General features: G+C 38.2%; 1 protein-coding gene across 23 annotated transcripts in view; it reads left to right on the top strand.

The window, feature by feature from the left end:
* ANK2 (ankyrin 2) overlaps nucleotides 1-15459 on the top strand; it is a gene marked incomplete at its 3' end in the record, with an annotated part of 315375 nt that overhangs the window by 247057 nt on the left and 52859 nt on the right. For 21 of the 23 annotated variants that reach the window (XM_083631489.1, XM_083631494.1, XM_083631504.1 and 18 more), the window contains 5 exons: nucleotides 488-586; nucleotides 6345-6417; nucleotides 10049-10193; nucleotides 13598-13700; nucleotides 15157-15260. In XM_083631489.1, coding sequence (XP_083487615.1) covers nucleotides 488-586; nucleotides 6345-6417; nucleotides 10049-10193; nucleotides 13598-13700; nucleotides 15157-15260 — 524 coding nt within the window. Of the gene's footprint in view, nucleotides 1-487; nucleotides 587-6344; nucleotides 6418-7271; nucleotides 7329-10048; nucleotides 10194-13597; nucleotides 13701-15156; nucleotides 15261-15459 lie in introns of all 23 variants that reach the window. The other 2 variants (XM_083631496.1, XM_083631484.1) reach the window with 1 other exon arrangement.

Below are 15459 nucleotides of genomic sequence, written 5' to 3'. Positions count from 1 at the left end.
TGTATATTGAATTTTAAATACAGTCTCTGATTTGTTTTGCCTTGCCTAGGTTTTTTCCCCCTGTTGCACCATTTGCATGAATCATCTCATCTTTCTATTTTTCAAGTGGAGCCTCTTAAGCTATTTATTAATCAAGTTATTCTCAATTAAAAACATGTTTGGTAAAATTAATCAGGAGTTTCAGCAAAGCCAGATTTTATAAAGTGTAATATTGAAAGTTGTGGGTTAAACCATTAAAAGCAGTAGATTTTTATTAAGTGTAACAGGCGGATGTTCTGTGTGTTTTGTTACCATGGCAACTGGGGCTGTAGTCTGAGCAAAGTTGCAAAGAGAGATTCAGATTTAACAGTAAAGCACACTGATTTTCCTAAGCGAATGCCTTGTTTTGGATGGAAATGCTGGCTCATTCAGTGCAGGGTGTGATCTCATTGGTTCATATCATAATCCTCCCTCTCCTTCTCCTTCTCTCCCTCTTTTCTCCTTTCAGAATGGCAACACTGCTTTAGCAATTGCTAAGCGTCTGGGATATATCTCAGTGGTTGATACATTAAAGGTTGTAACCGAGGAAGTGATTACCACCACAACTGTGAGTATCACCAGCCTTATCTTCCATTCTTTATTCAGAGGGGCATTTCTGTTCTTAGTTAGTTTTGATTCTGTTTTTCCTTTCTTATTTTATCGTTTTAGAAGTATAATTTAAATGTGGCAATTATTTTTCAGTTTTTTGTAGACAGTACCCATGGACATCTAGCTGTGGAAATGTAGATTTATTTATACATACCATAAAATATATTAAGGTCTTGTGTAGCTTGGATGCCTTGCATCTCCAAAAGATCAAATTGGATGCCATGCCAAGTTCTCATTTTGTGTTCCATGTTCTTGGCTATCTTTTATTTTCTGCCCTTTCTGAAGCTGCAGAATGAGACTTGAACACTGTAAATGAGTGAAGGTGCGTGTTGCTCACCACTCTATTTGCTTGTTGCTAAACTTTGTGATACTTTATCATTTTTGTCCACAAGTTACTTGCAGCAGAATCCTTGAGTTTAAACCCTGCTGCTATTTGGTGAAGTTCGTGAGACTAAAATATTTAAAATTGTTTTGCTTAACTGGGTTGAACATACCCCAAATTACCATGATGTAAAACTGTGAGTCATATTCATCTGCTTTAACTTTGAACAGGAAAATTCACTCTCACGTCAGGCTTAATGGGTCTTGGTTGAATTCAAATTAGCTATAATGCCATTAGAAGATACTTCATTTATTTAGGAGATTTTTCCTGTCTTCCCTCACCCTTGACCTCAGGGCAGGTAACAATATATATCATAATAATGCAGGAGGAACAGGTAGAACCAATTAAAATGCATAAACCACACAAAAACTACAGACAGGTCCATAAAATCTCCACACGGCAGAGTTGTTTGCCGACTACAGAAGGATAACAGCATAGGCACCAGCCAAATGGCCACAGAGAGAGTCTGTTCTCATGCTACCAGCCTTGGATGTGAGAAATCAGAAAGAGCATCTCATTCAGATCTTAAGAGGCGGGACAATTCCAGGTGCTCCTTCAGGTACTGGAATCCTGAGTCTCGGAAGGCCTACACATTGAATTGCACTTCCACCTTTGGCCTGCTTAGAACTGGCATGCCTAGCCCATGAAGTACGTATGCATCCATTGCTAACTGAGAGCTGAAGGTATCCTAATTTAGTGCTGAAGTATCTACAGTTAGACTTTTTCTGCACCTTTTGTCTCTGCTTGTCTGTGGTTTGCTTATCTACAAGAGCATGAGATACCTTTCTAGTGTGTTATAGAGACCAAGCAGAAAATCAGTAAACCTGAGATTTGGCTATGTATCGTTTTCCAAAGGACCCCTAGTGTATAAATGGCACAAGAAGTGTAGTAGCTGCAAGGGAAATTAGTATGAGGCATGTTCAAAGCCAGGCTTGTTGAGAGTGCATGCACCCTACTGACAACTAGAGGGCTGTTCCCTAAGCAACATTCCTTGTGCTATTCATAGAAGGACATGTCTCCTAACTTACTGATTACAGTATGCATAGGGTGAATCTATTGTTATATATTTATTTAGAACCTTTGTAGATCATTTTTTTTATTTTGTACTATGATATACTGATGAATAGTTCATTTAACTTTTTTTACATTGATCCGATGTCCATTTCCAGAGCATGTTGGGGACCTTACACTTTTTGTGCATTTGTGTAATGTCAACCTAGAATCTTTAGTCAGTCATATTGTTTTTGCAAGTATGCATTAGACATTTTATTTATTTGCTTTTATACTTCACATTTTTTCTCTAAGAAGCTCAAGGTGGCATACATGGTTCTCCCCTCCTCATTTAATCCTTTCCCCTCTGAGGTAGGTTAGGCTGAGAGGCAGTGACTGACCCAAGGTCAGCCAGTGAGCTTCATAGTGGAGTGGGGATTTGAACCCTTGTCTCTCAGATCCTATTCCGACATTCTAACCCCAATCCCATGCAAGGGACTCAAGAACTTAAACATCAGAGTAGTACATAAATTTCGGCAATTCCCATTAAACTGAGGATTGGTTCTGGACCTCGAACAATGTCCAGATGTGTCAGTGAAAGCAATTTTGTTTTTGCAATGCAGGATTACAGTAAGTCTCAGATGTTATGTTCTGAGAAAGATAGAATCAAAATGGTTTGTTGGGAATTATAAATAGAGTGAGCTATGAGTTATTAATGAGATGTAGGCAGTAGAAAGACTTGAACTGGGCACGGAAAAAAACCCAAACAATCTGCAAAAGAAGAATGACTCTCTATATCTGTTCATAAGACTCAGTCATTTCATACTCACAAAAAATACATTAATGATTGCTGTGATAACTGCAGCTGCTGGTAGTAGTATTGCAGAGTACTGTTCTGTGCCAATCTCCTCACCCCTGCCTCTCTCCTTCCCTGTAAACAGCAACAACACACCTGCCAGGATGCTATGGTTGCCCTTCCATCCCACTGGGCAAGTTGCTATTGACTGTACTATTAGAGAGCCTATTTTAAGAAAACAAATATGGTAACACCCTCTAGGAGAGGCTAGTTCTGAAGTTAGGAGGGAAATCCAATGAAAAATGAATCTCAAACCAGCAGTGGCAGTAGAAGAAATATGTGGTGGAGATAACTGGATAGGCTGCTATCTTTATGAAGCAGCTACAAACCCCTGTGATGGTAAAGTTTACATGGTAAATATATACCACCATGAACAAATTTGTTATCCCCACTGTTTTGAGGAGGAAAGCTTAAAAAATTTCATCCTGACCCCAAACCCCCAAATACACCTCCAAGTGGAACTCCATCATGTAGTTAGTAGGACAGTCCACACGGCTTCTGACAGTTCCAGATAATCTTCCTCTGCATTCAATCAGCAATGTTAAGAGAACAGCTCAGATATTGTCTGAGCCTGAGTATTCATATTATTACCCAGGCCCTTTTCCAGTTGACAACAGAAGCTCCACTTCATCTTTGCTTTTACTCAGAAAACCCCAGAAAACTCAAACATGCTGCTTCCCACTATACCACATATCACTTTGCAAGTAAGCATTTTACTTTCTTTCTGCTTTTAGGCAGTATCATTCCATCAGCAGGCTTTCCTTCTTTGAATGTAGTTGCTAACTCATTTCTTTGCTGCTGAAAAGAGAGATGTTGGAAACATATGCCCCGCAGTGTGCATTTAATCTATCTCGGCAGGCTTTGATTTCCCGCTGTTGTCTGACCTTTCTAATGAAGAAAAAACTTTCTGGTTTTACAAAAGAAAAGCCATGTGACTTTTAAGCATTGCTGAGCAGAACTGTTGGGAAGAATGATGGGCTGTGCCTGCTGCCGATTGCTGCTCACCTGGCCCATAGTTCTGTAAAAGGATATTGTTCCCTTTAATTGTTTGGATTGCTACTGGGGTATGTTTTTTTTGGGGGGGGGGTCGCTACTAGCCATGGTGGCTCTACTCTGCCTCTGGTGTTGGAGGGATTATGCTTCTGAATACTAGTTGCTGGAAGTCACAGAAAGGGACAGGGCCCTCATGCTCAGATCTTGGTTGCCAGTTTCTCACAGGCATCTCCGGTTGGCCACTGTGAAAACCGGATGCTGGAATAGATGGGCCATGGACCTGATCCAGAAGGCTGGTCCTATGTTCTTAGGTGGTACTTCTTGGTGATAGCATGCAGTCCCAAGGACGGGGGTATTTCCCCCCAGTCTCTTTATGTCTGTTTCCTCCCCACCTGTCAAGTTTTTTTGTGATGTCATTACTTCCATTGGGGATCCAGGCTTTGGTTTTGTGGGCCCCTCTGAAGCACCAGTCTCTTTATGAGTTTGTAGGTTTGAGTTACCGCAGTAGGGCTGTTGCCCACGAGCACAACATTATGTGATTTGGGGAAACTGTTTGTTATAGTATGGAAGTGTTTCTAGGTATTCTTATTTCATCAAGTTCCTCTCAAGATGCTGGGCTCTCTCTGCATCTAATACATTGGGTAGGGGTAATGGTTACTGAAGCAGTTTGTGTGCCAGGGTGATCACACCCTGTAATAATGGTTTTTTAATGCTGCTGTTTCATTAGTATTGTTGCATAGTTTATAAGTACTTATAATTGTTGATTTGTTAAAGATCGTATATGATTTGGTAGCCAACTTTTATTTGGCCCAGGTATTGTAATTGTGATATTTTGCACTGATGTTCTGTTATGTTTATTCTGCCGTTGTTACTGTTTTTTAAGCTGCTTTGAGATTCAGCTGAATCAATAAATTACAATAAATAAAGCACAATAAATTGAATCAGTAATGCATGCAAATAAAAAAGAAGAAGAATCACTAGTCTCTTAAATCAGTTAATATTTAAAAACATTAACACTGGGTATCAGTTTGTGCTTCCACTCCTCGTGTCTTCACTACAAGAGAGTAAACTGAGGCCTGTTATTCACAGCCAAATGATTTTCCAAACTAGAACTTGTCCTTATATTGGATGCTATTATGATTCAACATGATTCATGTTTGGCTGTGATGAGAACACTGATATTTATAGAACATTTATATTTAAAGAAATACAGAAAACCAACAATATGCTCTGATTTTGAGCACATTGGGCAGTGGACAGGATATTTGTATGTTAAAGATATTTTTTTTGTTACCTTTAAAATAAATATGCTCGTTTTAAATGGATTTATTTTAATTTGATGGGTATGAGTTTAACAACTACAACAACAACAACAATAATTTCCAGTGTGTATGTGTGCACACTGCTTACCTAGGAGGGACATTGCTCCACTGCCCTCCTCTGGTGCTGTCTATGTCAGTTGTTGTCTAGTCTATCACTTAAGATTTCGCACAGTCATATTACTTTTTCACCTTTTAAATCCTGGTTTCAGTTTTAAATGATGAACTACACTTTTATGAGATTTTTGTAGAAAACCTATTCATTTTTATATGTTATATTCAACTAAATTATACTCAGAATAGACCCATGAAAATTGCTGGATTAAGTTATTCAATTCAACAGATTTTGATGGGTCTGCCATGGGTATGACTTGGCCAAATACAACCCTCATATGCTTCCCTCTAATACTTTCTTCTGGTAATGTCTCAATGTTCAACTCAACTTATTTTGTCTTTCCATAAGCTGGTTTTCTTAGCAAGAATTAAATATGAATGTGTATGCTTAAATTTCAAAACAGAATGATTCTGAATTGTTTTTACAAATTGTAATTTACAAGCTTTAAGAAACAAATACATGAATAAAATGCTAATAGAAATATACTGGTAAAACATGAGAAAGTAATAAAGTTACTATTTTAGGTGCAGGTTCATCGGACATGTTGCTCAGAGTTTGCATCTTTTTTCAATTTGAATATTTTGCATCGTTCAAAGCTTCATTTCTAAGGGTTTTTACAGCTTTAACAAGTTCCATATGCATCCTTTAACTTCTTTCTGTAGACGTTACCTAATGTGTTTTTAGAACTCATCCTGCCTCAAAAGGGTTGAATATGTTTTGCATGTATATCAATTAACAAATCTGCTAAAAGCATTTTAAAATGCAAAACCAGTTGCTAGAGGAAACGGCTGCTCATTACAGCACATGACCAAGTTTTCTGTAGCAATAAAAGGAAATGACATCTTTTGTGGAGGGGGAAAAACCATGAGAACTGAAGAACGTGATTCAAATGTCAGAGTGAGACTGAAATGTGATTTAACTGAAAAATACTATGATAAATTTGTATAAGCCTGAGTATTTTCTTTTTCTTTTTTATATTTAGCAGTTTGGTGTTTTGTTGTTGTTGTTGTTTTCCACTATTTAACCTGTTTATTGATGTCTCTTTTTCTCTCTCTTATCCAGACTGTAACTGAGAAACACAAGCTCAATGTACCTGAAACTATGACTGAAGTCTTGGATGTGTCTGATGAGGAAGGTAAGCTGACCACAAACCACATGAGCCAGACTGGTTATAATATATACTGAACATTACTTAAAGTGGCTAATTCAAAAGATTGAAAAAAAAAAACATAAGCTAAAAAACAAATGTACAAATGCTTGCTTGCTTGCTTATTTATTTATTTATTAAAAAGATAAGTTAGCATCAAATATAAGAGACAAAGATTTGTGATTAGATGAAGGTGGGCCGTAGCTAAGTGATAATGTATGTGGTTTGATTGCAAAAGGTTCCAGGTTCAGTGCTTGGCATCTTCAGATAGAATTAGGAAACAGTCCTGTGGAAAACATTGAGGAGTCTTGGCCAGTTGATGTCGATCATACTGAGTTAGATGGAACAATGGTCTGGCAGCTTCTTATCATCTCATTTCTTGGGAGGTCTCAGTTTAGCCCTCCCTACCATCTTGCAGCTGCTGTTTGCCCTGTTAGGATAAGCATATGTGTACCTGTATATTTTCTCCATTGGAGCAAATAGCTGGGTGAGCAGAGTACATTATTTGTATTTGGAAAATGCCAGAGGTGAAAGGGTTACTCATCAAATGGCTGCTTTTAAAGAGAAATTTGAAGGTAGGAGGATCAGATCATGAATCTCCAGTGATTCATCCAGTGTTGGCCTCTAGACTGATCTACCATGTGAAGAATCACTTTGATTTTCTCTAATCCTCCTCCTGTTGTTCAGTATATATACCGCTCCCTCACCCCCTCCATATTTATTTTAAATAATTTTGGTTTTCTCTTGGTTGCAAGATAATGACATTTCTTCCCAGTCTACCATATGCCATTAGTTGCTCCCTTTTGACCCTGTTCCTGAAATTTAACTTATGTGTTATGCAGCTTTTAAACACTCTGACTATGATCATTTCACTGATGAGGATGCCTTTAGTGATGCAGGTACAGTGTTAAGAGTTCTTAGAGTGAGGCACAAAACTGTTTTTATTTTATTGTTTAATTGTTTACTGTCCCACCTCTTTTCTGAAACCGAGACACGTGTTTATGGAATGCCTAACTCTGATCTATGCCAGTGAATTTGTGTGTGGGTCTCTGCATGATTTCAGTTTTGCCCACCCTGGCCCCCAAAACAGAGCCTTAATTTTGTAGCTGGCTCTCTGGATGGTTAGTTCTGCCTTTTAAGAAGATTTAAGACATAGTTCATGTTCTACAAATTCAGATTTGTATATTGGAAGGATAAAATTACCTTCTGTGATCTTACTATTTAGTTGCTAGTTTTGTATGGTTGTATTCTTGTAAGTTAACTAAGTATTGTGCCCTCCTAGGGCATTAGGATTCATTAACAGGGAGACCACTGATAAATATTAAGAAACAATGATGGTGATTTTTCTTCACTCTGTGACATTCCTCAAGATGGCTTTAGAAGAAAATGTCAAGTTCTTATTTGAAATCATGTTATGCTGTGTAGAATGCAGTTTTGATAGAATACTAAAAGTTTCAGATTCATGTTAAGAAAGAATACTCTACCCCACCCCAAAATGTATTTCAATAACCTAATATATTTGTTCAAGGCCTTGAAAATTCTTCTTAGAGGAAAATTAAGGATTTTTGCAGAGTTTAACTAGGTAGTCTCTGTATTGGCATATGGCCACCTACCAGGTTGTTCAAAAAAGCGATGAATATAGTGAAATATGATGAATATGTAGCTCCTGCAGAAAGGCTTCTTTAATGTAGTGGATGCTTTACCTGCCATTACCACTGAAACAGGTTTCTAAAGATTCCAGCAAAATGCCCCAGTGTTTGCCTTTATTTCAGGAGGGGGGTGTTCTTCCTGTATTCCTCCCTCCATCAGACGAGTGCAAGAATACGGTTTTTGTATGCTGCTGCTCTCACGACTCAGCAGGGACAGATGTTCAGTATTTCCATTTTAGCGGTTCAGTTGCCGACAGTTCCATTAGAGCCTCTGGGAGCTGTGTGTGGCTGACATAATGTGACGCCCATCTGTAATCACTTAACTGACAATTATTTGGGTCTAGACAGCATGGCTGGTCAAAGCGGCAATATAATACCCTGAAGTAGCTATGGTTACAAAGATTTGCACAAAGAATAACACGCCAAACCAGGGATGGCAAACCTGTGACCCTCCAGGTGTTGTTGAACTACATCTCCCATCATCCCTGACCATTGGCCATGATGACTGGGGCTGATGGGAGTTGGAGCCCAAGAATGTCCAGAGGGTCACAGGCTCCCCTTCCCTGTTATAAATCCCTGACATGATTTAAGTTTAATTGAAAGAGTACCTGGAGAGAGGAGGATACAAGAGTATGAATTCCTTTAAAAGAGGAATACATCCCCCAGTTCCTCATCTGCTTTTCCATTTGAGCATCATCAGAACAGATACGTCTTCACTCTTTCTCATGGTAACTGTGTTTACTATAGAGAGAGTGTCTGGTTCATTGGACCTAACAGCAAGACTGTTAGGTTAGCACTCATTACTAGATGCTGCTGGTTCAAGGTGAAGAATGTGTAGTCATAGGGTTTGACTCGGATTCATTCATTTTTGGAATGGACAAACTTAAGACAAATTTCACTGGGTCTGCTCTACGCATGACTAAGTCTGGATCCAATGCATCATTGCCTCATAATGAATGTGAACCATTTTCTGTTATGGTTGGAATGTTTAATGTAACACTTTTTATTATTATTTTGAAAGTAATCTGAAAGTCAGTTTTGCCTTTGTGCCTTACAAAGTTTGAATTAAGATCCAGAACTTACGCTTGCTTGGATCCAAACATTTTCACAGTTCATAAAAGGCCTGTTTCTGTCTTAGTGGAAGATCACTGCAAAAGAAAAATGCTCCCCACAGGTCCAGAGAAGCTCTTCCATTTGCACAAGCTCTCTCTCCCCCCTCTTTATATATACATATATTCCCCACCAGATTTTATATATGCTGTTTCTTCCTTGCTTTGCATGCAGAAGGTCCCAGGTGCAGTCATTGTCACCTCCATTTAAGAGGATCAGGTAGGAGCTGATGGGAAAGACCTCTGCTGCCAGTATGAGTAGACAATACTGAACTAAATGGGCAAATAGCCTGATCCAAACATTAGGCAGCTTTCTCTGTTCACATCTGATACTTAATTGAGCTTTTCTGAAAATGAAAGTATAGTGCCAATATAAACTCTCTGCTGGCTAGAATATATATTTCTGTTTCTTTTCTACATTCTGTCCCACATTAATGACATTCTCATATGGCGCATAATAGTGCAATAGGGGCTCAAAGTCAAATTTTAATGTCTCATGTGGAAGCAGTTTCTGTCAGAGGCCAGCTGTGTCCAAGAAACTAAGTGGAAAAAAGGAACAAAAGTAAAATTAGTTCAGCCAACAGTATGTATAATGGCAAAGGACAAAAGACTGATTCAATGTGAGGTGCTGTTGATGTTTTTTTTAAAACTTACACTGATATCATCCCACTTAATCTGCCAGTGTTTTCTTAGTGTGTATTAACAGCTTGTGCTTGCTGTGCTTCAAGAATGAGGATAATGTTCCCTGTTTTGTTTGTTTGTGTTTGAGGTGATCCACCTAATATGTGACCATACTTTTCCAGTGCTGTAGGGCTTCATTAGTTTATTGATCTTGTGAATTTGTATGTGTTTTGGCTTAAGGTGACGACACTATGACAGGAGATGGGGGAGAATATCTTAGACCGGAAGATCTGAAAGAATTAGGCGACGATTCCTTACCCAGCAGCCAGTTCTTAGATGGTATGAACTACCTGAGGTACAGCCTGGAAGGAGGCCGATCTGACAGGTACTACTACACCAAGAATATTATATTTTTCTAACACATCCATAGTATTTTTGCTGAATAAACTCCCAGTACAGTATATGGATCAATTTTAGGACACTTTCAAGGCCCAGAGACTTGGTGGGCATAGAGAATGCCTGCCTTGTAGATTCACAGAAGAATATTTACTGAGGAAGAATATTTACTGAGGGAGAACTGGCTCGAAATGTGTACATAAAGCTCCCCCCTCAGATTTCAGGCAAATACCCTAATCACAGCTCACATGAAAATGAAAAGGTACAGAGATGTTCCATCTGAATATTAAAAGCACTAAACATATGATATTGTTAGCTTAAATATATGGATCTTCATTGCAGTAAAGAAAGCCTATGCAATGCAGTGGTTATGCAATTGCTTTCTGCTATGGGAAATGTACCTTCTTCTATCTATTAGCCAGCCCAGGCTTATGGAACTGACTTATTTTAAGAAGCTCAGCTTTAGATCCTCTGGTTTTTCTTTCACAATCATGGTTTTTCTTTCACAATCATGTTCCATGTTTATTATTTCTCTCTCCCCTCTTTGTATGCTTTCATTAGCACTGTGCCCAGGTAGGTATTTTGCAGCATGAAAACAATGTTCTCTTCAGTGCTCCCTTGTGGCATCTGTCATTAAATACCCGCATCCATGCTGTAGATGTGCTGGAGGATTTTGAAGGTTTTGTTTATTACAGTTGGTCAGTTTTGAAGGAACAACTAAAATACCATTGTGGTTGCAATTAACGATGATCTCAACCAAAATCTTAACTCATTATTTTGTGGCATGTGCAATGCTGCCAGTTGAAGGCAGGCTTAAAAAACAATCAAGACACATACTGATTTCAGAAAGATAACAAAGTTAGCATGCTGCCCATTTTCAATTATATATAGCTATTACAATAGATAGAAAGAACTGTTTGTACCTGACTTTGCTCAATAAGACTTACAAGAAGAAAACCAGTCTCTGACAAGTATGAGTAAATGCCCTGGAGGTCCTAGTCTCACTGCTCCTGGGTCCTTTTATGTGAGATTCTATGAATCACTAACTCAATGTTAGAAAGTACAAAAGGTGTCAGGAGAAGAAAAGCCTTGATAAATAATTGGTGTGGCGGAGGATAGTGTGAAATTAATGGATAGCATCTGTTTACGATCAACAGCCTTGAGTTTCTTTTTGTCAGGTCAGCTTTACTTAAGATACCTCAATAGCATATCTGAAATAAATTACATTTTGCTTTTCATAGGTAGCTAAAGACAACAGTATGTTGATATCTGCCTGAAAATGTTAATGGGGTATTTTGACCCCTGATTTATCACTAATTTTTGTTTACTTTGTACAGCCATCAATGGCTAAAGTCCATATTTTGCACGAATGGGGTATATGCATAACCAAGTCCCAGGATCCAGATAGGAACCTGAATGAATTGCAGTTGTTGTGGTTTGCAACCACCAGAGAAAAACCAAGTAACATCGTTAAAGGCCTGTAGTAATTTCAGCCTTACATGTGTCTGGTTGATTGGATGATGTTAACTATTGTAACGTTCAATTAGCAAAGCATCATTTTGGGTCCTTTGCCAACCTTGCATGGTGGTGCTCCAGATGCTTCAACAATTTATAAAGAATGGGGTTTGCTACTGAAGTTTTTGTTTTTTTTTAAAGAAAGGATAACATTGAATGAAGGCCAAGCAATTTTTCTGAGGACCAAGTTTTTGTGGCCAAAGCAGACGTGATATTAGCCACATATTTAACACTTACATTGCTTTTTAAAGGAACAATTCTATTTGTTTTTTTAATATAGAAAACACCCCACAACTTGACTTAGCTCAACTTCCTTCAGTTAAAAATGATACACGCGTAACAGTTATTATGCTATTGTCACTTCCAAGGTTTATTTAAAAATGCAAGGTTGCTATTACCAGCCTTTGCAAATTTGGGGACTAACTCCCTTTTAGCACAGAGGCACATGTATTGTAAACATGTTTAGGATTGCATTGCATATCATACCTCAGCAGTTAAAATGTGACTAAAAGATAATTATACAATTTTAGGGCTGAAATGTCCTGATGACATTGACTTGGGTCCTAAGTTGCTTCTCTCTCCATTTATGGGAGGGAGGGACCAACTGTTTTCTCCATCAGCAGCCCTTTGCACTATAGCCTATGCCATTCCCAAAAATTCCCCAAGCACTAAAACCCTCTTCTGTGAACTCTGTTCTGCTCATGGGAGGAAAGCTAGGGTCCCTGGAAAGTCATTGCTTGAAATCAATCAATCGGCTGAAATCAGTTCAGTTCAGTTTAATCCAGTCAAAACTGACAGGATTTCTGTACATGTCATTGCATGCAGAATTGCAACCGCAGATCACAATATAAGAACTATTAAGAACATATCAAATATAATCTTTATATATATAGTGAGCTACATATACTTATGTACTAATGATGGGAAATATTTTTTCCATTATTTAAAAATTTAATATCCATTAATAGTTAACACTGAGGTAGTAAAATGTGCTGTGTAAATAAATGTTGCTACTCAACTGTTTCTTCAATCTTAATTCATTCCTAACATTATTATGTTACTAGGCAACTGGAAACATATTAAGTATTGTGCACAAAACACAAATATATGAACTATAGCTTGATAATAGTTTCAGTGATATAAGTTTCTTAATCAATATTTGAGGTACATAATTATAGCCGAAACTCCATGTAGCTTAGTATGTTTGCATTTTGATATTTGAGGTGATAGCAGTTAGTTCAATTAAGCCATTAGTTGATGTATGAAAGTAGCTTATTTTGCTTTGCATCTATCATTGCTACTGCAAATGATTTTATATGTTGTGCATATAAAGGTGACGTAAAGGTGACAGTGTTTTGTTTTGTTTTTGCTTGTTTATAAATTCTGCTGGTATATAAAGGCAGAATTGTGCACTATGAAAAGAGCATATGGCTGGCTACCTTCTGTGTACCTTCCAGGGGACTAAGTAGCACACCGTTGCTTGTCGGAGGAACTTAACTTCATTTTTTCCCCCTTCCTGAAGAATTCCCTTAAAATTATGAGTGATATATATATTTCAACAGGACAAAGAATGATGGAATGGGTTGCTTGTTACTTTTAAGTATAAGGGGAACCATTAAGCCACAGGGTCACTACTTCAAACTATTTCCATACTATAGATTGAACAGAATGGGATTCTGTTGGATTCCAATGGTTTTGAGAAAAGAGAAAGAAAGTTGTGGGGGGGGGGAGTGAAGGGTTTTATTGGAGTGCTTAAATCATCCCCCTGGAAGTTGCACTCTATTTGCTAATAGCATGCTTTCTTCACTCCTTTGCTCTGCCCACAATCCCATCTTCACAACACCATCTCAACTGCTGATAATGTTGCCAACCTACCAGCCTACGATCCTTCAGTTCAGACAGGTCCCATACTCTGAGCCATGCCTCCTACTTGAGAGACAGCGCCATGATTGATGACACGGTTGTTATCCCCAGCCACCAGGTGAGATGTTATGGTAGCTTTGCAAACCTCTCAAACTGGTAACTTTAATGTTGCCATTCTTCATTGTCTTTTATGCATTGTCACTGTTTGGGTGAACTGTCAACTGCTCTGTGTTTCTTGGGTCTTGCCTGATTTTATAACGTTGTCTAGCTGAATAATTTCCCTCTGTATCATTCACAATACTGTTTTATGGCTGTCAGCGAAAAAAGGTAGCATGAAAGAAATGCTTAAATACATCTACAGCAAAGTTTCACCCAATTTTTGGCAGTTTTATTTCGCCAGCTGCTTAGGTTTTCCAAATGAGGACAGAGATTATTTTCCACTTAGTATAAAGCAGATAACTGCTTCATAAGACACAATATTTGCAAGTGCATTCTCTGTATAGCTTTGGGGGGTTTTGGGGGGGAGGGTCAGTGTCCTTTGGAATCACATTTGTCCCAATTGAGGTATATACACTGTTCTGAGAAGATAAATAATATCTATGTGCTTCACAGATGAAGTAATATACATGTCTAAAGGGAGGAATGACTACAGTGGTGCCTCGCAAGACGAAATTAATCCGTTCCGCGAGTCTCTTCGTCTTGCGGTTTTTTCGTCTTGCGAAGCACGGCTATTAGCGGCTTAGCGGCTATTAGCGGCTTAGCGGCTATTAACGGCTTAGCGGCTTTAAGAAAAAGGAAACAAACTCGCAAGAACTCGCAAGACGTTTCGTCTTGCGAAGCAAGCCCATAGGGAAATTCGTCTTGCCGAAAGACTCAAAAAACGGAAAACTCTTTCGTCTTGCGCGTTTTTCGTCTTGCGAGGTACCACTGTATAAGTCTTGTATATCCAGGTTCTATAATTTTCTGACAGAAATTAACTGACAGAGGAAATAGTACTAGCACAAGAAACATTAGGACATGGTGAGGCAAATCTAGGTTGTTTTGATTTCCCCAAAAATTAATAAATGGTGAAAAATGTAGTTCAAATATTTACATATTTCTTTTTTGTTCTCGTATTTGGACAATTTGAGCATGTTCCACCATTTCAGCAATTGATAAATTGTTTTATGTAGCCACTTTTTAGTGGTAGAAGCTACAGGGGTGTATCCAGTTAAGGCATACTTGGCATAGACCCATTTAAATCTATGGACTCGAGTTATGTTAGTTGATTTCACTGAGTTTACTCTGACTATAACTTAGTTGAATGACAATACTATGGGCTGGAATCATTTAGGAGTAATTAAATGCTGCCACAGTGATTCCAGAGTAGAGCTTGATATCTAAATAACTCAGAAGTATATTTAGTTGGTCATTAACTAAATTACACACATGACCTTTTTCACTTTCATTTTAGAATTTTATAGCTTTTTGTGAACCAACTCCATCAGAGGCATAGAAAACATTGGTTTGGGTTGGTTCAGTGTTGTAAATAAAGAGAAGAAAACCAGAAAAGTTAAATTTATTTGCATTTCAAGGTATCCACATTGGCCAAAGAAGGTGAGAGAAATTCATATCGCTTAAGCTGGAGCCCTGACAACCTGGACAATGTCACTCTCTCTGCTAGCCCTGTTCATTCTGGGTAAGTAATACACAACAGAAGACAAAGGAAGATAATAATTAGAATCTCTTCAGCTTGAACTAATGCTTATTTTGGATGTGCATTTTCCTGTGTTATTGTTTCAATGCAAAAGTTCTAACCATTCAGATTAAAGGACTCAATTACACTTCATATTGAAGCCATTTTGTAGCATTACGACTCCACACCCCCCAAAAATTGT

Source organism: Podarcis filfolensis (assembly GCF_964270895.1).
Source record: "Podarcis filfolensis genome assembly, chromosome: 9".
In the NCBI taxonomy this organism is placed as follows: domain Eukaryota; kingdom Metazoa; phylum Chordata; class Lepidosauria; order Squamata; family Lacertidae; genus Podarcis; species Podarcis filfolensis.
The sequence above is the reverse complement of the archived record's forward strand: the minus strand, read 5'-3'. Positions and strand labels throughout refer to the sequence as shown.